This window comes from Sprattus sprattus (genome assembly GCF_963457725.1).
Source record: "Sprattus sprattus genome assembly, chromosome: 4".
Taxonomy (NCBI): Eukaryota; Metazoa; Chordata; class Actinopteri; order Clupeiformes; family Clupeidae; genus Sprattus; species Sprattus sprattus.
This window is the reverse complement of record NC_137923.1, coordinates 12,853,222-12,877,368: the sequence shown is the minus strand read 5'-3', so window position 1 is coordinate 12,877,368 and position 24,147 is coordinate 12,853,222. Positions and strand designations below refer to the sequence as shown.

At 41.5% G+C, this 24,147-nt stretch overlaps 1 protein-coding gene across 1 annotated transcript; it reads left to right on the top strand.

Annotated features, from left to right (window-relative positions):
• Positions 1 to 7,044: 7,044 nt before the first annotated feature.
• On the top strand, positions 7,045 to 16,150 carry mttp (microsomal triglyceride transfer protein; the record flags this gene model as incomplete). Its single annotated transcript, XM_080837157.1, has 18 exons — positions 7,045 to 7,111; positions 8,614 to 8,798; positions 9,187 to 9,330; positions 9,635 to 9,742; positions 9,941 to 10,057; positions 10,337 to 10,476; positions 10,607 to 10,757; positions 11,084 to 11,241; positions 11,493 to 11,661; positions 11,873 to 11,980; positions 12,395 to 12,607; positions 12,791 to 13,002; positions 13,196 to 13,293; positions 13,425 to 13,546; positions 13,753 to 13,980; positions 14,261 to 14,385; positions 15,535 to 15,705; positions 16,000 to 16,150. The coding sequence occupies 18 exons, from the start codon at positions 7,045 to 7,047 to the stop codon at positions 16,148 to 16,150; spliced, it is 2,667 nt and encodes an 888-aa protein (XP_080693283.1).
• Positions 16,151 to 24,147: the final 7,997 nt, after the last annotated feature.

The following is a 24,147-nucleotide window of genomic DNA, read 5'->3' as shown; positions in this document are numbered from 1 at the left end:
AGTTACAGTGGTGGGTCCTGAAAGTGGTGGGTCCTGAAAGCGTCTCCTGTAACAAAGCGAATAGCACTATGGTAAGCAGAGTCCAGGAGTTTTAAGGTAGAGGGTGCAGCATACTTGTAAACAATGTCACCATAGTCAAGAACTGACAAAATAGTTGATTGCACTATTTCCATTCGGTTTTCAAAAGTAAAACAAGATCAGCCCAGTTTAATTTTAACCTTCTTAGCTAGGTGAAGAACATGTGATTTAAATGACAGCCTATCATCTAGCCAGACACCTAGGTATCTATAGCAAGGAACCTGCTCAATATTAGTCCCAGAACGGGTTAATATCCTATCCTAACTTAGATGTACAATGACAGAAATCACCGTTTCTGATAGCATCAACTGGACTGGGTAAGCCTTATGTTCTTGGTCTTTTAGAAGAAGACTGTCAGTGTAACAATTGGGGGGTAGTGAACTACGTGTGATTAAACTAGTGGTGTTACTACATTGTATCAGTAACTTGCTGTTAGCTCAACTACATTCACATTTGCATAGCGATTGAAGTAGCCTAGTTAAAAAATTGCCATTTTTGACTAAAACTAATTTGGGTCATATATGGAAAGGAATGATTTTTTAATTTGTATTTCACCTTTGCTTCTCTACTGTAATTGAACCCCCTTTGACCAACCCCTCAGGTAGCTTTGCTGTAGTTCAACTTTTTCCAGTGTGAATTCAATGGTAGTTCGCAAAGCGATGCTTTCAAAGGAGCTCACCCAACCACACTGGCAACATTATATTCTGTATTATAAAACAGAGCACACACTAGTTCTCTCTTGCATTTCTCCTTCTTTCTCTCTCAGCTCGAGGAGATACCCGTCCGGCTTCAGTCGGCCCTGTGCACCCCCAGCCACTCCCATCTTAACGGAGACCAATGTGGTGCTGCTGACCGTGAATGAAGTTCAGTCACCCCAGAATGTTCAATCACACCGCTGCTACAAACGCTTCGGTGTGCCCAGTCAGAATGCCTTCTTCTGCAGGAACAACCCACAAACCCAAAGAGTGCAGCTAATAAAGGGTAAGTGAGCAATGATTGTCTCCCTCTGTTGGTTTGTTGAAGACCAGAATGATGATGATGATGACGACGAAATTTTACCCTACCAAACTTAAATTCCACTCTCATCTCTCCTCAGGTATCCATGGCAAGCCCGTCTGTTGGGTCAATGACATGATGCTCGGCCATCAGCCGACAATTTGCCTGGGCCGACCCTTGACCCCAGAGAACTGCCTGATTCTCCATGGGAAGATCCCAGCTTCAGCCATCGGCACCAACAGCAATGCCCTGCCCATCAACACCCTCACCGGCCTGCAGTTCTTCCCCCTCAAGCAGATGGATTCACCTATGCTCAAACTGTGTGAGTTCAAGCTGCTTCCACTTTGGATTTGATTTGGTGGCCATGTTAGGAGAGGCCTAAACAGCTGGGCTTTTTTGTTGAGTGGAAATAATCTTATCTGGTGGTCTTCACATCATCACTTCTGCAGTCCTTCAGAAACATAGCCCATTTATTGCAGGAAGTGCATTTCTTGCTGGGTTGAAATTGCCGCCCTGCATCCTTACGTGTCCTGGGCGTTTGGTGTTAGGAGCAGGAGGGACATAACAGCAGAAGGAAATGCAGATTCACATGGGAATATTCTGAAATGTGTGAGATCATTTATGAACCACATACAGAGATAGAGATAGAGATACAGTAGCTGACGAATATATAAGGGGCTAGCTCTCAAGTTGTGTTCATAAGGTGTATAACATAGCACTTCTGCCCCAGGGTGGTGCTGGTTCATAGTGGAGCAGGTAACCCTAGACTCAGTAGGAGGGCAGGGACTGCTGTTCTATGAGACACAGAGTGAGAAAGGCTCCTGTAGCTAGACTGACAGACTGTGGCCGTGTCCTTGGGTTGAGTAAGTTACACGCATTACGGAAAGAGACAAGTTTGCCTTCATTGCCTTCGGTTGCAGAGGGTTAGTCAGACAATTAAAACCTATAAAATATTAAGGTTTGAGTGAAACCATAACACTAAACCTCCAATAGAAGATTGCGTCAAGGACTAACTTATACAGTATGTTTATGTGTCATTTTGGGGCATTTAGATCGGTTGTTCTAGTGAAACGCGTACTCTTTGGTTCTGGTGGAATACCTGAACTTCACATTTCGTGAAAAGAAAAATCATAGATATATCTTCTCAGTGTTCCCTGTGCCTCCTCTTTCCATAGTAACGGATGCATGGATAGACGAACTGAGAGACCTGACAGAGAGGGTTGGACTTATTTTACCAAGCATGAGCTGTAGAGGTCAGTATCACAATCTCCATCATTGGAGGATATAGCTATTTTCCAAAAAATATTAACCCCTTCTCAAGTTAAATTCAGAAATAAAAAATATTTTCATCAGCATTTCAATAAAAACCTTACCATCTTATTTTCCTGTTATGGGTGGCATTGGCTATTCCCCAAATGGTCGACCCTGTTATGAAATGTTATTGAGACTGTTTGACCCCAGGCCATAGAGGTTGTAGATAAAATAGAGGCCCTGCACATTTCTCTGCATTCTCATCAGCACATAGAGTACAAATCCTCAGTGTTGATAAGCTCTGTTTCAGCCTTTTCTCAACTGACCCACAGGCACCTCTCCCTACAGAAGCCCACTGCTGGGCTGCAGCGACAACGACATCAAAATACAGCTGATGGTAAGAGCCAAAGGAAGAATAGCGAGTTATAGTACAAATAGTCCTGCTAGGAGGAGATGGAATAGCAGTGCCAGTATGTTTAGCAGTGGGAGTACTTGAACAGAAGCAGCTTTAGTTGTAGTTGCATATATGGTATGTATAATGTAAAAACAAAATGTTTAAGCTGCATTGTGTTAAAGATAAGATTAAAAAAAAATATGAAGGAGACCCACACACACAGACAAGCTCTGATTTCCTACTATGTGCTGAGATCTATCAGGCAAGGCATTCCACCAATAGACTGTAAAGGCAGCAGAAAGCGACGTGCAGTACGTGAATGTTGACACAGCTTCCAAACGTGCTCTATGAGTGCAGGGGAGCGGAGCTGTGTGTGTGTCTGACCCCTCTGATTCCTCTAACATATCCATTCATCTGTGCGGTGTGCTTCTTGCCTGGGCTGTGCACAGCTGATTGACATCCTGTGTCAGATCCTGGAGGTAAAGTCAATCAGAGAGGTGCAACAGTGGTTACTGACTGCAGGGCAAAGAGGTGAGTCCCTCTCTCTCTCTCTCTCTCTCTCTCTCTCTCTCTCTCTCTCTCTCTCTCTCTCTCTCTCTCTCTTTCTCTCTCTCTCTTTTCTTCTTTCTTTTATATACATATTTTAACTGATGTCTGTATGGATTTTGCAAGAATGTATACTAACCATGTTATAATGTGTTGGTAAAATATCTGTGAAACTTACAAGTAAAACAACTGCCTATTTAGAGAAGGACCACATAGTAAGCCTGCTGTCCAATGCCTTGGCTATTCAACCACCTCAGCTATCAGCCAATTACGTGTCAGCACAGGAAAAGTGTACTGCGAAGCAGGTGCCTTCAGCCACCAAGATGTCAACTCTGAATGAAGAAGAGACCCAGGCCTGCAGGTGCCATCAGTCCTGCCACCTAGTGGCCAATTGAGAGAGAATACTTAATTTATGTTGCTTTTGACATGTCCACAACAAAATAAACTAAGTGTCTAACTAAAACATGTTTTCTATTTTACTTTTTCTCAGCGATCCATCACCTGAGGCTTTAAATGAAGGTAATATATTTGCATGTAATATGCATTTCATGATTTATAGACAGCACATTTAATTTCTTACCCCTTTATTTGGGTGCTGTCCTTTTACCTTTCAGATATTTTAATTTACTTACTTTCATTTATACTTAATAACAAACTTCGTAGGTGTATCATTTGACAGCATATATTAGTGGTGCACACCATGTGGTGGAGGCATGTGCACTACAGGTTGTTACTGTAAGCACATGTGGCACATACTTTTAATTACTGGTCAATTGACAGGCCGTGTAACCAATGAGGAGATGAAAATGAAACGATCCTGTTCAACAGTGACTCGGAGCAGTCAGAGCCCCTCCAGGCCTCAGAGTCGCCTGTCCAGCCCGGCCGTGTGCCATCTCCAATCTCCTCAAAGGCCCGTGCTGCGTTACAGCAAACGGGCCATCACCCCACAGATCCCTGCAGCGGGCAGCCTCTTCCAGGAGCAGTGGTGCAACTACAGCCAGTAGAGCCATGCCACCTGAAGGAACAGCAGCTAACAGTGGCACTTAACTGTGTTCGTTTCTGCCTCTGTGTCTTTCTGTGTGTCTCTGTGTGTGTGTGTGTGTGTGTGTGTGTGTGTGTGTGTGTGTGTGTGTGTGTGTGTGTGTGTGTGTGTGTGTGTGTGTGTGTGTGTGTGTGTGTGTGTGTGTGTGTGTGTGTGTGTGTGTGTGTGTGTGTGTGTGTGTGTGTGTGTGTGTGTTTGTGCTTGTGTGTGTACTTGGGGAATGACCATGAACCATCCAGATGAAGAACAGTAAAAACTGCTGCTGTTCCATCAAACCAAGCTTTGTTTGTTAGGTTTTTTTCCCGGTTGAAGGTTTGAGGCCAAGTTAGACATCTGTCTTTAAAGTTGTATTAATTTAATAGTTAAGATATTGGTCTCTATTTCTTGTTGTTATTCTTCGTCTTCTTCTTCTGCTCTGTATTGAGTGTGTATGTGAAGTAAATTCCTTAAAGCAGCAGTAAGCAACTTTGGTCAATCTAACTACTGAAATGCATGCAGAAACCTTACAAACACCAACAACAGCACAGTTGACATGGATAAAAGGCTTGCTAGCATGTTAACTCATGTCTTATATTTGGACAGGTGTGTTTATTTGTCCTTCACATGACCATATTCCATTAAAATAAATTGTAAGATACCAGTACTAGTTGCTTATAAAAAACATACTGCAAACAGTGGCAGTATGCAGTTGTTGCCAGTGTTGGGGAGTAACGAGTTACATGTAATTGCGTTACGTAATTTAATTACAAAATAAATGTAACACTAATACATTACAGTTACTGGAGAGAAATGTGTAATTCAATTACAGTTACTTACGACATTTTTCAAAATTACAATTTGAATTACATCTTAATGTTTTTCTGGCTACTGTACAAACACCCCCGTTGTCATTTCCCTCCACAATAGTTTGATCCAGAACTTTCTGTGTCTCTATCACGTCTACAGCGCCATCACGTCTGCTAGTAGGCCTACATGGCTGTGCATGCAGCGATCTGAATTTCAGTTGCTAACAACCTACCAGAAATGTATCACAGAAATTGAAAAGTAATCAAAAAGTAATCAAAAAGTAATTAGTTACGTTACTCAGATAAAGTAATTCAAATAGTTACACTACTATTACATTTTTAACAGGGTAACCTGTAACTGTAACGAATTACATTTCTAAAGTAACCTCCCCAACACTGGTTGTTGCATACTATCTTTTAGTTAGACTTGGAGACAAGCATATGACATTTTCTATGTATGATTGCAATCAAATTCATCCAACCGATTAACCACTTAAAAAACACTGATGTGAGTGACATGAGGTAAAAATATCAATTACAGAGTAAACAGTCAAAGTGTATACATGTTTAAGTGACAAACTAGTTAAAGTTTACAATAGGTCAAATGGAATATCTAATATTATCGACAAATGTCCAAGTGTAAAATTATCCAAACCCTAATCAATATTGTGCAGTCAAACCTTTGAGAACCTTTTATAAGTTATTGATATATACAAATATATTACAACTCTATATCTCTGAATTGTCTGTTTTAAAGCTTTAATACATTACTGTAATACAAATATGAAACACTACAAAGTATCAGTTATAACAATGTATTTGTTTTTAAAAGTCTGAAAAGGTTTATATTTGAATGGCAATCAATATTTGACATAAGGTATTTTTACTGAAGTAAAAAAAAAGTTGTAAAATAGTTTATGCTCTTGATTTATAAGGCAACGCAGTTTGTGTTGAGTGGACTTAAGTCCTTTGTTCCTCATGCATGAGGTAATTGAGAATGTCATGCCATGATGAAATGTTTTAAATGAAGGCACGTTAAAGATAATGACGTCCCAGTGGTGAAAGTGATCAAAGAGCGATTATTTCAAATGATCTTGTATGAGCCAGATAATGGTCGTGTCTTCTCCATTAATCAAACACAAAAATTGATGTGGTCAGAGTGATCACAACCCCACTTAGTCAATCAGAAAGAGATGTCCGAGGTGAATGATGAGATATGTTTAATAGATTACAGATATGTAATTTATTTGATAATTTGCTCATAATCTAAAAATGCAATGCAGTTGACTTTTTCCTATTCCAAGTGAGCAAGACCACGTTTGGAAAGTCCCTTCCACTAGTCACAGTTTATCTTGACGTGTTTATTACCGATAATTAGGTGAAAGGTCCAACCGGATATCTCATAGTAAAAATATTTGCTTCAGTAGAAACAACGATGAGCTTCAGTCAATTAGTTTCCCATGTGTGGCCCAGATTATTTAATGATTGTTTTTTTTTAATATAAGGGTAGGCATATGACTTTTAAGAGGTCAATAAGCCTTGCCAATGGGTGAGATGACTAAGTGTCAGTAGGATGTGTTTTTAGTCAGGCCGGACATCATAAGCAAAGTGAGTAATGGCAGGGGCATAACAAAAGACGATTCTTTCATCAAGAAATGATTGATTGATTGATCAGTGTCTGATCAGTGGAGGCGTTACACGCATGTCGGCGTTCCCTCATATATGAAGGACGGAGGTCATCTCTCTCACTGCACTGCAAGGCGATCATCAAATCTCAGCGTTGAGCCTGTTAATGATTACTGGTACCCGCGTACTTAGAACTTGAGCGTGGAGTTTGGAGTCTGCCCTCCATCGAGATAAACATAATTGGACTACTCTTGGATTTCTGTCTTCTCTCCGGCTCCTGCGTGGCCGCTCTGTCCGACTTCTTTTAGGCTCTCTTTTGCTTAACCATGCAACAGCGCAGCGTGGTCGCTTGTCTACTCGTCTCACTCTTTTCATTCATTGCCTCAACAGAAGGTAAGTGCTTAAATCCTCTTATTATGTTCACATTTGCTGTGTTTTAAACCAATGGTCTGATTATTAAGGCACCTCAAGTAAAAGAGACCACTGTTTAGTTTGTGCAGAGAAGTAAGGCAATCCTATTTGAGTGGAATTTGGAAGAGATATTAAGCTTTCCTGAAAAGCCTCTGATCAGAACCATAGTGGTTACAATAAGCATCAGAGCAGAAAGCAACCAACCAGATAGTACCCAGGACTGCTTTGAATCAGAATGGAAGGCATGTATGTTAACTGTATGTCCATAGTGCATAGTGCTTTTCTACAGTCACGAAATGTCTATTTACAAACCCAGTGTCAGACTCCAAAGTAAACAGAACCCACCTCTATCACCCCTGCCATCAAACTGTTTCCCTTTCTCTTTCGGGTATTTGACTGTATAAGAGTGTTCTTAGCTGTATCAAAATGAGTTTGTTTTCCTCTAGCTAGTGATGTATGTGATCTTACATGTGCTGACAGAGCATAAATAATGCAGGAGGCAGAGCCCATTGAAATGTACCCTCCAAACTGATAACTGCCTACTACAGCCACGCAATCTAGGAGTGACACGTCAGTCTTGGCCTGGTGTAACTGCTCACTGTCAAAAAATGAATGTAATCTTTTCAGTGGTATGATCAAACTACCTCTCGAAGATTGGCACACATCACGTTTGGCAAGCCATGTATCCAAATAATTTGAGAGTCCACAATTGAGAGGATTTGTGTTTAAATTCAAATAATCTGTGAATTACTGGTACGTCTATGGCATTTGTCCCGTAATGGTCAATGCATAACTTCTATTTTCTGTGATTCTGAGGCCTGTGACTGGCTATCAGTGACCCCTGTCACACTGTATTGTGAAAAGATAGATTATGCTGTGGGGCCAATGCTTTTATCTTACCCCATCTGTCATGAACTAATATGACTAACATGTTGCTCAACATGATCTCTGTGAAATGTCATTCTAGAGCTAGGAACATGATAGCAGTTGACCCTTCTTAGTTTACAGACACTCTTAAAGAAGAGGAGAAAAAACAGCACCCAGAGGTTATTATAGAAGGTATTATTCAGTTGGTGGAACACATTGACCACAACCAGTATGCAAAATATGGAAAGCCTTATCAAAGGGTCTGTTCATTACTACACCTTGTTTTATAGTCATGGTTATAAGACAATTAATTACAAATCATTAGCCAGGGCACTTTTCAAATGGAATAGCCCAATGATTTAAGCAATCACAGTTCTTGTTTTGCTTTTGCATTTTCCAAACCAAAAGACTGATGAACATTACAAAGATGAAGGGTCCCTGCTTCTTACTAATGCCTTCTAAAGCACTACAGATCAGCAAAGGGCCATATTCTCTCATCACTTCAAAGACAAGGAAGCGGAGATGACCGTTCTCCCTCTCCCTTTCCCTCCCTCCTCCCCTGCTGTGTTGCCCCTTTCACCCCCTCATGCCTGGGCTGCTGTCTTGTGTTGTTTCAGGTGCCCCAGGCCCTCGCCTGGACAACCGCAGGCTGTATCGCTTCAGCTACAGCACAGACTTCCAGCTGGACCGAGCTCAGGGCTCGCGTCTCGGGGCCACCGGCTTAAAGATCGCAAGCACCGTCGACATCAACCTGGTGTGGAGGAACCCTGACAATGAGGACGAACAGCTTCTACGCATAGAGGTAGGAGCTTGAGCCTTGGGGAAAGGTTTGGGGATGAATGATTTTGGTTCTTACAGAATGTGCAATATTTCTCTGAAAAGACACAATATAGTGGGCAGTATGTGTAATTTCCATAAACTTTCACAAGTTCCAGTTAATTTAGACAGGTGGTTTAAAAAAGATTGCCTTTATTTTATCTTTTCAAATTATTTTCCTAAAGATAGTGCTTCCAATTGAACTTTTCATTTGTTTCTACTTGTGGTAGTTTAATACACATAGATTATAGGTTTTATTTTACAAACTGTGTTTCTTTTTGCTTTTAACCTTTGTAGTTTTATTTCCTCTTCCCTGTCCTATGCCTGCATACAGGACTTCATTCTCCAATCTTTTGTCATTTTGTCGTTGACAGATCTCAAATGTCCAGATAGAGAATGGGCTCCCGCGCTCCCCCAAACGCAACATCTTTAAAGGCTCTTCTGCTGCGAGTGTTCTGGGAGAAACCAAACTGGCAGCACTGCAGTCCCCATTTATGGTGTACTGGAAGTTTGGGAAGGTAAGCTTGAAACCTACTAGACAACACTAGGTGGTTACGTGACTTGACACCCTTTGAAGGTTTTGCACTTCAACATAATGTTTGTTGTAGTATCTTTGTGTTCATGTAGCTATTACTACACTTACAGAGGACTTCCAGTAATCAACCCCATGTCTGTTTTTCCTTCATGTAAATGTGTGTGTGTGTGTGTGTATGTGTTTGTGTGTCTCTGTGTGTGTGTGTCTCTGTGTGTATGTGTGTGTGTGTGTGTGTGTGTGTGTGTGTGTGTGTGTGTGTTTGTGTGTTTGTGGGTTGTTATCCTCAGGTGAGGAATGTCTTCTCCCACAAAGGGGAGCCTATCACCATCAGGAATCTGAAGAGGGGTGTGGCCAGCATGCTGATGATGCAACTTAGGGGTGGGAAGATGTTTGAGGTAACGTAGCACAGATAAGGATGCTGCTGCACACCCATACTCACACAAGCACACACTCACTCACTCGTTCACTATACATGTTTTAATGAACATATTTCACATGATATTTAACACTGGCAAATGGAGAAAAGAGGGACACAGAGACTTGCTGTTCATATTGAGTTGAGGCTTTAGTTGACCTCAGAACTCTGTGTGCAGGCTGATGTTTCTGGGAAGTGCGTTGTGGAGTACAAGGCTAGCAAGGATAAAGTCACCCGAACTAAGAACCTGGATACCTGCAAAACCACAGAGACCGGCTTCACCACCCACAGTCCGGTATGTAAGCAGACTCTTAGGATGCTGTCTAAAGTACATTTTATTAATTTATTTTCCCCACACGTACATTCTGTGTATTGTCTTTTCATCAAATGTCTAGTTACGTCAATTCAACTGCCTTGTCTCTCCTGTCCTTCTCTTTCCTCTTTGCCCTATTTGTGTCATCATCTCTTTCCATGTTTTGAACTGATACCAGCCTGTATCTTATAAAGAAATTGAAGTCAGCATCCAGGCATCACTTAACCATCTCACCGTCACATCTCCTTTGCCTCCTCCCAGGTTCTTGGCGTGACCAGTGCATCTAGCTCAGTCACCTCCATCACACTGGAGAATAACTTCATCAAGTCAGTCGTGGCCGAGGAGATGTACACCCTGTTAATCAACGTCCGCCACGCTATCTCTGCCCGCATTATCTCCAGGTAACTAAAGTAGTTATTTTATCAGTAATGCTGTGCTAATGGACATTATATGCATTTGTGTATTAAATTAGATTGGAATGAGATTGATGAAGTTCCAGTGACATATCATCATTAATCATAAATTACACAGACAAATACTGACACTGGAGACTATCGAGGCTGGACCAGAGGAGGTTGCTGGGAAGGATGCTGTCAGTGTGGTCAAATCACTGGATGACAGACTGATTTCAGTGGGCATCTTGGCAGAGAAGATCAAGCCCGGACGCAAAGACTCTCCCACGGTGAGTGGCTCAGGCCAAACATCCTGATGGGGATGAAAAAGTTCAGTCTGAAGTTCTGAAATGGTTTGTTCCTCTGGTCCAAGACAAGTTTAACCCATTTCTTCTGCTAAAAACTGGCTTCATCACTCAAGTGATAGTTTCATTAATACATTTAATTGAAAATATCTTCCAGTGCAGCCTACTCAAATAATCAAGTTTTCAAACCAGATGTCCAATAGTTTGCTTAAGTGCACCTTATGATATGAACATTTGTTTAAACATTAAAGGTTTTGTACATTACAGTTTTCAGTGTAATGTTATGCTCATGTGTCTGTTTTTACTTATAGCTGATGGAGGTGTGGCAGGAGGTGAAGAAGGATCTGGAACCAGCGAACCTGTCCAAAGCCACGGCCCCTCGCAGCTTCCTCACCCTCATACATAGCCTGAGGAAAGCCAGCTCGGCGGACATCTTGAAAGTGCTAGCAGACTGCAGCAAGTCTCTACTGTGAGTGTGGTCTCTGAATCAGTGACCTCTTGTGACTCTTTATCTTTAAGAGGCCCTCTGAACATTTTACCTATATGTCTGCTTCTCCATCAAGCTTTTTATCTGCAAACATACGTGTGGTGTTTGAATCTTCATGCTCCATCTCATGATCTTTATCTATTTATCTATGTGTTGTCTATCTCAGTGGCCCGTCTCTCCTTACTTAGATTCATGTTCACTTTCCCTGTTTCTTGCCCTGTTTCCTCCTTCAGGCCTCAGCTGGTGGATGCTGTCACCTCTGCTCAGACCCCCGCCTCCCTGGACGCCATTTTGGAATTCCTTGACTTCTCCAAGAAAGACGGGCTGGTTCTTCAGGAACGCTTCCTCTATGCCTGCGGCTTCGCCTCCCATCCCACTGAGAAGATGCTGCAGACGCTTCTGGTGAGTGAGCTATCCGTCTTCCTAAACCCTATTACATAACATACGAACATACACTCTGCATCCTAGAAATAAGTCCAGAAAAATCATAATTCGATTCTAACATTTTGAGTTTCAGAGCATTTAACTAATTGTCACAAGATACAGTTCAACTGTCTAACAAGGAGATTTGCTTTGTCCTTGATGTAGTAACTCATAGTTTATCTTCCTGTAGGACATTTCAAAGGGGAAGATCGGCAGCCCTGACATCAAAGAGTCTGTGGTGATTATCATGGGAGCCTTGGTGAGGAAGCTCTGCCTGAAAGGAGGTTGTGAACTATCAGTAAGTGTTATCAAAACAACATCAACATCTAAGCAGTTTACCACTTTCAAAACATCATTAGGCCCCTTTTTATACATATTTATAGTATACTCTTGGGAACTAGGCATTTAGTGCCTAATTACGTATTTGTTAAGTGCATTGTACTTCTTTTATTGGTGCATGTTGACTACACGGACTGGGGATTAGGATAAGTTCTTCAGTCAGGGTCATATTCTTTTTTTATGTATAAACACGTGAAATGCATGATATTAAATGGTAGTGCATGACATTATTTATTGCTGATGCAAGTACATTTAAATGAGGATATTTCAAATCATGATCTCTCTCTATGATATGTGTATTTGAAATACATCATTTGTTAGTTAGTAAGTTTGTTTGTTTGATTGGTTGATTGATGGCTTGGTTGTTGTGCAGACTGTAGAGCAGGTGAAGCAGCTCCTCCTGGAGGGCCCAGACAGCACCCAGGACGAGGCCGAGGTCCAGATGTACCTGCTGGGCCTGAAGAACTCCCTGCTGCCTGAGGCCATCCCACTGCTGACCAAATACGCCGAATCTGAGACAGGAGCCTTCTGCACCATCTCCATCACTGCCCTGCAGAGATATGATGTCGCCCTCATCTCCAAAGAGGTAAATTGGTTGAGATTAACTGTAGTTATTTTCTCATGTAATGTAACTTATCTATTTATCAATTTGTCTGTTTTAACTGGTAGTTGAATGGGTTGATAATTTAGCTTATTTAGACTGAGAGGGTGAGGTTGCCTTCATTTGTATCATCTACCTGCATAACAACCCTGTTACCCTTCCCCCCAGGTCAAGCTCGCTCTGAACCGTGTGTATCACCAAACCCGGCGGGTGTACGAGAAGAACGTGCGAGTGGTGGCGGGGGATGCCATCCTTGGCAGTGACCCCTCTTACATGGAAGTGAAGAACCTCCTCTTGTCCATCGGCCATCTCCCCCATGAGATGAACAAGTACATGGTCTCCAAGGTCCAGGACATCCTGCGCTTTGAAATGCCTGCCAGGTGAGTAGAGCAGCTCTCTAGACTGCCCGTGTCTACACTCTTGACCCCTGGAGATGCCATAGCACACAGATCACCACAGCATTCAATTCATGATGATTATAAAAAAAGTTATTCTTGTAAAGAAGTCATAAGACACAGCAAAGTGAGAATTCCATTCAAGGTAGAAGTCAATGTTTGGTTTTTGACTTTGCAGTGACATTGTTCGTCAAGTGATGAAGGACATGAACTCTCAAAACTATGACCGCTTTGCCAAGGTCGGATCATCATCCGCTTATTCTGGCTACATGGCAAGTAAGTATCCTCTCAGCTGACCTCATTTGTTATTTTTGACCTTAGGGAATGTAAACAAATATTGTGTGTGTGAGTGAGTAACTGTAGTTATCATTGCATTTTGTTAACCTTTTCTTCCTGGATTTCTACAGAGGCCACTGATGTCACTTCCACCTACAGTCTGGATATCCTTTATTCTGGCTCAGGCATCCTGAGGAGGAGCATCATGAACATTTTTGGCCAAAGCAACGACGCCCTCCTTCATGGCCTCCAGGTACTGCGCCCTGAATAGGCTACAAGTGTAGTACTGATATACTATAGTATAAGAACAGGCTATGGAAATAATTACATTCAGACAATGTTGCATTCATATTTTGTGGGAACAAATATGAATGTATAATTTTGTAGTGTAATGTTTAGAGTTTATGACACTTTCACACATCATGGCATTCAACACAGTCATTTCTATTTTATTTTCAGGTAGCCATCGAGGCCCAGGGTATGGAATCATTGATTGCAGCCACTCCTGACGAGGGAGAAGAGGACCTGGAGTCGTTTGCTGGGATGTCTGCCCTACTCTTCGATGTCCAGCTCCGTCCTGTGACGTTCTTCAAGGGCTACAGTGACCTCATGTCCAAGATTTTCTCCATGTCTGGAGACCCCATGAGTGTGGTGAAGGGCTTGATTCTCCTGACAGACCATTCCCAGGTTAGCATTGTCTTCACGTTGGGTGCTTGAACCCCAGAACATTTCCAGAGATCACACCAGCTAGAATGTAACACCATTTATCAAGTGTGATGTTACTAAATGACAGGCATAAGAATTGATCTTAAAGAATAAATTACACTGCTGACCTCATGTACAGCTAAACTGTATAGACGGGCAAAGTGACAAGACACAGAAAATGCTTTGCATTGCAAATGTTTTTTTGTTTGCTATTTCCTCTAATGGATGTAAGGATATTCCTGATGTATCTCTCTGTCTTCAGGTTATCCAGTTGCAGTCTGGACTGAGGGCTAGTGCTGAGGTCCAGGGGGGCCTTGCTATCGACATCTCTGGAGGCATGGAGGTTAGCCTGTGGTACCGTGAATCCAAGACCAGCATCAACAACAGGTCAGAACTTGTGGTCCTGGCCACACTGTACATAACAAAGTTCTTGTGACAGAGAGATTAGGTTATTAAGTACAGTGCAATATATTGAGTGACAAAGCGTTAAGGCACATTGATGATTTGTTATTACAAACAAACTAGTATTAGATTTAGTTAGAAATGGGATTAAGTGTAGGATTAGGAACCAAAATTTGAACATCTGAACACCCTACGCAGCTTTCATTTGGGAATGTCAGTTGACATACCTGTGGAATGATTAACAGAGGGGGTCTTCGACAACTTTACAATATTATCAGGCCCCAGACACCCCCAGATTATTTAATTTAGCCAAAAACATTTTTTCTTCCATTTCTGTTACTCCCTACTGTTGTCTGAACACCCATGGTGTTTCTGGTCAAAAGCAGCCAGCAGTTTGTAGGCCTGGTAAAGCCTCTGTAATCCTGCCGGGTCATACATTGACAGAGATGCCAGAACAGCCTTGTCTTTGTCTATGGGGTATTTCGGCTGGCATCCAAACTCAGGTCATTGCCAGCCGGGCAGAACGAGCAGAGGCAGGTGTGGGGATGAGCTCTTCCTCCTCAGTGGACACACAGACAGACAGGCTATCTATAGGACTCACTCTAAACCCCTGGTGCTGTCTAGTGCCAGGACATGCTTCAGCCTCTGTGGCCAAACACACAGAGAAAGTTAGGCTCAAGGGTCGGGGCTATCCAAATACAGACGGCCATTTTGAATTCAAGTGTAAGACCCCGTAGGCTATACGGTTTCAGTGTGTATTTGGTGTCCTTGAGGCGTGCTTGATATTGTTTCATGGTGACTTTAGGTATTGAGTCTGTGGCCAGGGAAAAGCCATTAATGACAAAGATACATGTGGATTTATTAGTAGTATTCATAGCACCACATCCATACTTACAGTCGCGACAGATTCAGACTTGGCAACTATTAGCTTATACAACCAGAGAGGGATCTGGCATTCATTTTTTTTAGGAGATTTTATTTAGGAATTGAGTCACTAAATGGCTCATGACTTATATGAAATGTGTGTTTTTCTATACGTCGTCTCAGAATGCAAGCCACTGGAATAAACAGACAGTTTGAATGCCAAGGAAATGTTAGGCCTGGACTAACCAGTCTGCTGCTACTGTTTCACAGGGGAGCACTGGTGGTGACCTGCAATGTGAATGTGGATGCAGACTTTGCGAGCACGGGGATGGAGGCGAGTTTTGAGACAGAGGCAGCTCTGGATTTCATCACCACGGTGCAGTTCTCCGAGTACCCCTTCCTAGTGTGCATGCAGATGGAGAAGACCACCTTCCCCTTCAGGTAAGGACCACAGGTCTACTTGCACCCTCTAGTCTGCTTGTTTGGCTATGTTGGTGGTCTTATCTTGGCCTTGTTTTTTTTCAACCATATCTATTTCTATAGAATTGAATATCATCTATGTAAACCAACTGAAATTTCCAACAGAGTGTCTTTCAAATTGTGTGTTTTTTTTTAATGCAAATTAGTTACTGTTATACTAGTTTCTGCTCTTTACGTCACAAACATCTTGGAGACAAAATATCCTGCTCTTGTCAGTCAGTGCTCAAAGTGTTGCTTTGTCTCTCCCTGACGCAGGGAGTACGTAACCAAGTTCGAGAGGCTGCCTCAGGGCAAACAGTTCATCTCTCGACGAGGCCGGAGCCAGCTGGTGCCGGGGTCCGAGTTCCCTCTTCACCAGGCCAACTCCGACATGTGCAAGCGCATACACGGGGAGGACGACTGGTAGAGGACGACAGAAGCAGAGAGTCTCAGCCTGGGAGCAGAGGCCGCGCCGAGGGCCTTGGATAACAATTTCAGATGTCTGGACATTTGTCAAAACACTCAGATATGCTGGGTTCATTCAAATAATACATTAACACTCATTGTGGAAAAGAGAAAAATATCATGACTTGTTTACTTTGTGTGGAGGATTAGCATTGTAGTGATTATTTGAATAATCTCAGTGTGTTTATTTAGTTTTTTTGTCATTTGTACTGTTGAAATAGGTCTCTTTCCTCCGCGCTTCATCTTAGCAGTGAAGTTACAGTATTTATTTTTATCAGAAAGCATTAAAGAACGCCATCTCTATAGCACCTATGCCGGAGGACTGAACATAACCCTGAGACCAGCTAACTTCTCTATCCACACGGAAGGAATGTTTACATAATTAAAACCATTTTTTAACTGAAATTCAAAAAACTCTGCCTGGACCACCTCAGTTTCCATAGTGCCTGCTGCAAGTTTACTATACACTGTGTGTGAATGTCATGTTTTAAGTGTATGTATACATATCCTTTTGTGTCGTGTGTATGCACTAGTCACCCTGAAGGTTATCTATATGTACAGTATGTGTAAATATATATATATAAATATATAGTGTTGACCCAGATTATACTCAGGTTAACATAAGCTACTGATGGGGGTAGAGTCAAAACAAATTCTTAGTATAGCTAATTTGAGGAGTTGATGGGGTTCTTCGATAACTTTTTTTATGAAAGTCTCCAAGGTTCGAATAGAGCATTTAGCATTATGATGAGCTGTGTCTTTTTTTGTATTATGATTTATATTGTTCAACATCAAGGACCGATTCTGGGTGATTAATGGCTGTAATTTTTACCCCAAAGAATGTGAACCAATGTATCTGAAATATTTATTGTAGAGTGCATCCACTGCACCACTGTACTTTAAAGCCAACACACTCTCTCCTTAAAGCAGCGGAGTCGGACGTGGCCCTGGGTCAGATCTAGAGTAAATCTACATCACACCTGGGCTTGGTTTGGTGCTGCTAATGTTTTGCCTGGATGGAGTCCTACAGCTGAGTCTGCACAGTTTCAAGGACTGGTGCATTGTTATTGTGGTAATATGGACGATGTTTTGCCATTCTCAAGCATGCAACTGATTTCGAATGCCCTATAAACACAATTTGCAGTGAAATACTGACCATGTGTTCTGAGGAGCTTAAGAGCAGAGATACAGACGTATGTGATTGGGTTTGTATGTTGCGGCTTTGAATGAAGTACATAACTGACTGAAGTGCTCTGTTGGAAGGTACAAATAAAAAAAATGGGAAAAAGAACCAAATCTGTGTTTTGTTAGTGTTTTTGTCAATGTTTTAAGTGTTTATCAATGGGGAAAATTTGAAAACAGTGTTTTACCAGACGATAAAGTGACGATTAAAAGGCTGAGTGAGCAGGTTTACAAACGCTACATTTCAGTGGTTGTATCGAACTACTCAACTTTCAAAAGTCTTTCCATCACATCTATTTCTGGTCTGATTAATGGAGGATGATTAATATGAATAGTAACTGGTAACTTGACCCAGCCTACAGGTCGGCTCCTCCTGTCCATATATTCGTATACCAACATGCATGCCTACTAACACAATTATTGGCTTTTTCTCTCACACACATAGATATCAAGACATACATGGCACCACACACTGGCACAAATGCAAACATATGAATAGACACACACACACACACACACACACACACACACACACACACACACACACACACACACACACACACACAGGCTGTCCACACGTCCCCAACAGCCACTGAACCTCACTCCATCTGCAGTGACCTCATACCACTTGATGACTTGGATCAGTCAGCCCCATTCCAGAACACATTTCAGCACTCCTCGCACGGTCGGCCAGTATGCTTGGAGGGTGGCTTGAGAGAAGAAGGGAGGGAGCAGCTAATACTGACAGCAGATTTTGTCTGGGGAGTTGCTAAGACTGCAGATTTTGTCTGAGAAGTAGCTAATACACACTACAGATTGTGTTTGTGAGGAGCTGTGGGTCTGATTGGGCACAGGGCACGCATCAGTTACTCCATGGGTTTCATATCAATATGGATGACATAACGATTTGACATAATTTTTTGACCACAAGGCACATTGGACTGACAATGTAACCATGTCCCCTATTTACACAATAATATAACTACCAATGAAATACAAATGAAATAAGAGCATGGATAGAGTAGGGAGCTATCATCAAAGAACATCCTAAAATAGACACATTTGGAGCTGTTGGCCTTGATGTTGCTTCTCTTTTCTGTTCCACTTGGGGGCATATACCCCCCATCCTGACAGGCAAGCCGTCGCCATGGGCACTGACCCCGGACACAGCGGAGCAGCTGAGGGTGAGGGGGTGTCTGTCAGTCTAAACGCTGCCATGCCAACCACATCAACAAACGCACAAACTGTCAGGTGGGACTAATGCCATGAGGCAGCTGATGTTACAGTGGCCCTTGGAAAGCTTACCTTGCATGCTGGCAGACACCCAAGCTCGCAGCACAGAGGAGTTGCAGTGTAAATCAACTGCCACCAACAACAACAACTGTTCTGCAGCCTCCGCCAGCACTGCCGGAACCTCCACCAGCTTCACCAGCACCGACACTCATGCAAAGGCCTCGTCACATGCTCCATTTTCTTCCTCCCTCCTCCACTCTCTTTTACTCTTTATTGTCTTTCCAATCCCTTTCCCATTTTCTCTCTTTCTTTCTTTCAGTCCTAATACTCTCTCTCTCTCTCTCTCTCTCTCAAACATACACACACACACAAAACATTCTTATCCTCCAGTTACAGTTGGTAGAAAATGTAAATTTTTTCCATTGAAGTCACTAAAAGCTGGCAATAAGAATTCTGTGTATTTTCTACATTGGTTAAAATAAATTAAATACTACAGGTACATATAATTAAAGTGAATATATTGGCACCTAAACCTGGTATTATAAAAGATAATAATACAGCGACACTGAGTGAATGACATCAGTACGGCATCCTTTAACATCAAAGCACCTATCAAAAGTCAAACAAAACTAGAATGCGTTTCGTGAACGAACTGCGAGAGTGTGCTTGCTCTGTGACAGAGAGAACAAGTGCCAATGAATTAACATGTATTTACATCTACTCAATCAGTGTAGTGGGGCCTTCTTCCAATATATTTTAGCAAGCAACCAAGCTCAACCATTATATTTTGGCTCCACTGACGTTTAGACATATGAGGGTATTTTTGTTGTTCTGTTTTTGTTTGTTTGTTTGCTTGTTTATTGTGAAAGGGTCTAGTGTGTTACATTTGGTCATAGCCTAATAGTTCCAGAGTCTCGTTATACTGACTTACTGAGCTAAGTGAATTGTTGAAATTGTTATCTTGGTAAAAGGAAACATCTCTGCAACAATATTGGAATGAATGCGGTTACATAGCCAGCTTTACTTAAAGTTTATTGTAAGATAGGCCTATATGTTAGACTTAATGCAGTTAGAGTTAGACTGTAGGTCTAGTATCAAACGTAAGCAACACTTTTACTGTATAGCTAGAGAGCACGTGTATCACATTGGTTTATAGTCTGTCAAATTAGTTCTAGTTATTGGTGTTCGTTGGCATAAAAAGTTAGTCTTCTCTTATAAGCCTATAGTACATCTGATTAGAGCTAGCAACCATGAAAAACCTCTTCTGAAACTAAGAAGGATAACTATGACTAAATGTGACTAAAACTAATATGCATTTTTGTCTTAAGACTGAACCTAAAATAGCTGCCAAAATGAATACATCTCAGTGTTCATTTTGGCAGCTATTTTAGATTCAGCAGCTATTTTAGATTCAGTGCATATTAGTTTTAGTCACATTTAGTCATAGTTATCCTTCTTAGTTTCAGTCTAGTTTTCGAAAACTGAGCACACTACAACAGCTACGCTGTGTGTACATCCTCAAACGTTTTTCAGTTAACCTAATGATTCAAGGTCTCTCATGAATCATTACTCCCAGGACACGGGTTAATGTTAACTCACGCTATCGGTCACAACAAGTTACTTGGTATATGATACCTCATAGTTAGCTAACGTTAGCTAGCTAAACGTTTACAGAGGCTAACGTGAAGCTTCAATCAAAAATTATTAGCTAGCTTTCCAAGCTAGCTGACACAACCTAAACACTCGACTGCCCCTTTGAAGTCAACTTAACGTTGGCTAATATATTCTAATAACTAGTTATCATTGACAGTTACAAGCTAATTTACCAAACTCCTTTCTGTCCTAAATTGAGCAGTTGCTGGTGTGAGCTACAATATGGGAGCTAGCAAAGCCATTTCTAGCTCTACTTCACAATACTGCTGCCTAGTGTAATAAGTTAACGTAAAACATAAATGTTTATAAAGTATCAGACATAAACAGGATACAACACACCAGTTACCAATTGATATTATGTGTTTATATATACCGAAAATGTCAGTAAATCCAGATGATGATTATGCTGCTGCTGCTGTTGGTCCCGTCGCAGGTCCCGTCGAAAACCCTGGAGTCGCGACCCTGTCAGTTGTTTCCATGTGAAATCAATGGAATGCTTCACTTTTTGGCGCCGTATTGACAACTGTCTGTCACTCGCACACTGTGCTTGTAAATTATTTTTCAAGTTTGCACGTACCTATTTATGCGAGTGAAATACTCGCACTGTAGAGCCCTGGAAGGTGTCTCTTAATATTCCTACAGTTGAATGGAGAACGACTGATAGAGCGGGTGACGTCACGATGGCTCAACCTTCCCCATGTTAGTCAATGAGAGAAAAGGGGGATGAAAAAATGGAATAAAAAAGGAGTGACAAGGAGTACCGCCACGAAAAGTCATAGCAGCTTGCACCGGATCGGGCCGGACGTTTTGGTGTTTGAATGGCGTCTCTAGCTCAATCGGGCGAGGAGTAGTTAGCTGCAAGAAAAACGTACGGAATAAATAAAGAAATAAAGAAATAAAGAAAACTTGACGATAACAATACTGTGCTTCCCTTCGGGCAAGCACACTAATAATCCAGGCAAACAAAGGGTGCAACATAAGTATTAAACAACACTAGACGTCTTGCAATACAGTTTATTCCCATGACAGTGTCAACATTGTCTTGCGTTCATTCTTCCTGTCACACACCTCTCATCATTTTCGTCTTCACGTGGCCTTCTGATTGTGGTTATCGACCCATGGCCTCTCTCTCTCTCCAGTCCAGCCCTTCCAGGACCCAGTGTACTCGTGCCATCCTGCTGGGTTCCACTCCTGGGCTGGTGTCATCACTTTACAATATTTCCAAACATTCCTCTCTCCATCTGCACGTGTCTAAATCCGTCCCGTGGCATTCCTGCCCTACTGTAAATGCAAGCTTTCACCATGTGTCGCCTCCGAAGGTTTCCCCCTTAGAGCAGAACCATCGGGAGCTGAGGGGGTCGGTGTTGGATTACATGTTATTCCTTGTACATTCATATGCATACGTGTCAATGTGTGTGTATGCATGTGTGTGTTTGCTTGTGTGTGTGTGTGTGTGTGTGTGTGTGTGTGGCTGAATCAGACGTACAGGTATGTCACACCAATTTCCCGTGTGCTGTGTGCAGACGTCAGAATCCGATCAATTCAGCACAACCATTTAGAATGATTTATGATTCTATTTATAATGTTTTTCCGGTAGTCTTCAAAAAGATGAATAAAAACATTTTTGTACCGCCAAATAGAGCCTAGGCTCAAATAGCCCATCCCTCATGTCTTTGCCATGTATACCTCGTAAGAGGCTGACGGAGAAGATGCAGCTTGCAGTGGTGTTTGCAGTCACTAGAGAGGACAGCGGTACATAACCATCTCTAGCATTAGCTCATCTGTCATGGGTGGACATAAACAAGTCCCATTTAAGACCAGATTTATGCCTCTTTTATTTCAGTAAGTGCCAAGTCAGTGTTTTACACTGGTGATAACATATCTAATTTTGTAATGCATGTATTGCACTTCAAATCCATCCGACAGACCATGCCACATGGCTCCAGTAAATATTTCAAATATCTTTATTTTTGTTTTACTTTACTTCTCGTGATCAGACAGTCCTGACTTTGATAGCCCTTATATCCATATATGATTAAGAATAATTTTTCCACACAATATTGTGTTTGATATAAAGGACTGTCCGTGTGAGATGTATTTTCATTGACAGAATTTTTTTAAGAATTGGTTTCTACTGAATTCTTGAAAGCAGGTAGGGCATGAGGAACAAGTAATAATAAGGCACTGTCTGCGTGTAAAAAGAGGTGGTGCCCAAATTGAATAAAGCTTTTACATAAATCCTTCATTAAAAATTATATAAAAATTATGCCAGTTGTCTGTTGTTGCCGAAAAATTATTACTGACCACATTGTCTCATTATTTACTTGGTTGCTGCTTTAACTTATGTGCCTTGATTGTATAACAAAAACAAACAAACAAAAAAAGCACTCCCATGTCTACTGAAATGTAAATCTTCCAGATGACAAAAGAAGACACAGTGTATGAAAACCATTCCTTCAGATGGCAGGCAAATAGACTGACCTGCAGCTCTATGTAACCTTCGTCCACAACTGATGACAAATGATTGTATCTGGCCCCAGAGGCTTGAGGTTGACATGACAAAAGGCCTAAAACCCTGCCGGGTCTACAGGACTGTACAACTGGAAAACTAAAACTAAAAAGAAACAAATGAACAAAAAAAATTAAAGCAATTCGGAAAGAAAGAAAGAAAGAGTTCCCGGCATGTTGATTTGAACAAGGAAAGGTCCTCCAGAAGAAAAAAAAAAAGAAGAAAATGACATTCATGTCAAAGTGGTCATTACTTAATATGCGGAAAGCTGAACAAGAACTCCACAAGGGGACAAAAAAAAAGAAGAAAAACATTAATGTAATCACAATGTTCGGTCATAGAAGGAGAGCCATTCATTGTGAACGATCTGTGTGTTTAGAAACTGCATACAGACATGGCAGATAAGAAGAAAACAAATGATATATCTGAATGATTTGCCTCAATTAATCAGTACTTAGACTCCGAGGTTGACTTGAATAGAGTGGGAATAAGAATGATTCAATCTGGACATAATGAACTGAGAACTGAGACTATAGTGAGAATGTAGTGAAGCAGAGAAAGAGAGAGAGAGAAAGACAGAGAGATAGAGAAAGAGAGAGAGAGAGAGAGATACCGCATAGAAAACAGTGTGCATAGTGTGTGTGAACTATTACAACTGTATGCATTTTTAAATATGATCCATTTGCTCAGAGTGGGGTTCAAAGTGAGAGTTTTGAAAAGCCAGCGTAGTATAGGGTTTACAATTACCAAAGGCACAAAAACAAGTCATTATCACCTAAATTATTTTACACTTTTCATTGTCCATGCTCATCTAAAGCATATACTGCTCAATTTGTGCAATCATTTAAATTTGTATCTAGCCTTGCCTTTGCTATTATACATACACAAAACCTAAAGCTCTAAACCGAAACTCAAACATGTTACAATAACCTTTCGATATGTTCTTTCTCAGAACCATTTAAAAAACACTCATAGAGGAGACTATTCCCCTATCCCTCTCAGACATAATCCTGAATCCCTCCCGATACTCAACTCTTTGACTGAGTAGTCCTGCAACGTCTCTCTCAAGCTATGGACTTCAGGTCCAAGCAATTACAGTCAACACACACTGTGTGTTTATCACCAAATATCTGCATATTTGCAGAATGAGCAACAAGAATGTAATGGAAAAAAACAAAAGACAATAATTTGAACAGGCTAAGGCCAAAGAAAAAGCAGCAATGACCGATTGCACAGCGATACAGTAATGCATCTAGATGAGAGATAGAGAAAAGAGCTCAAGTTTGAGTCTTTGGTCTGGCTATGCTGCTCCTGACATGCGATGGCAACTCAAAACAGTCTGTACTTGTTGTTCAACGTTTTGGGTTCTTTTTATAACAACA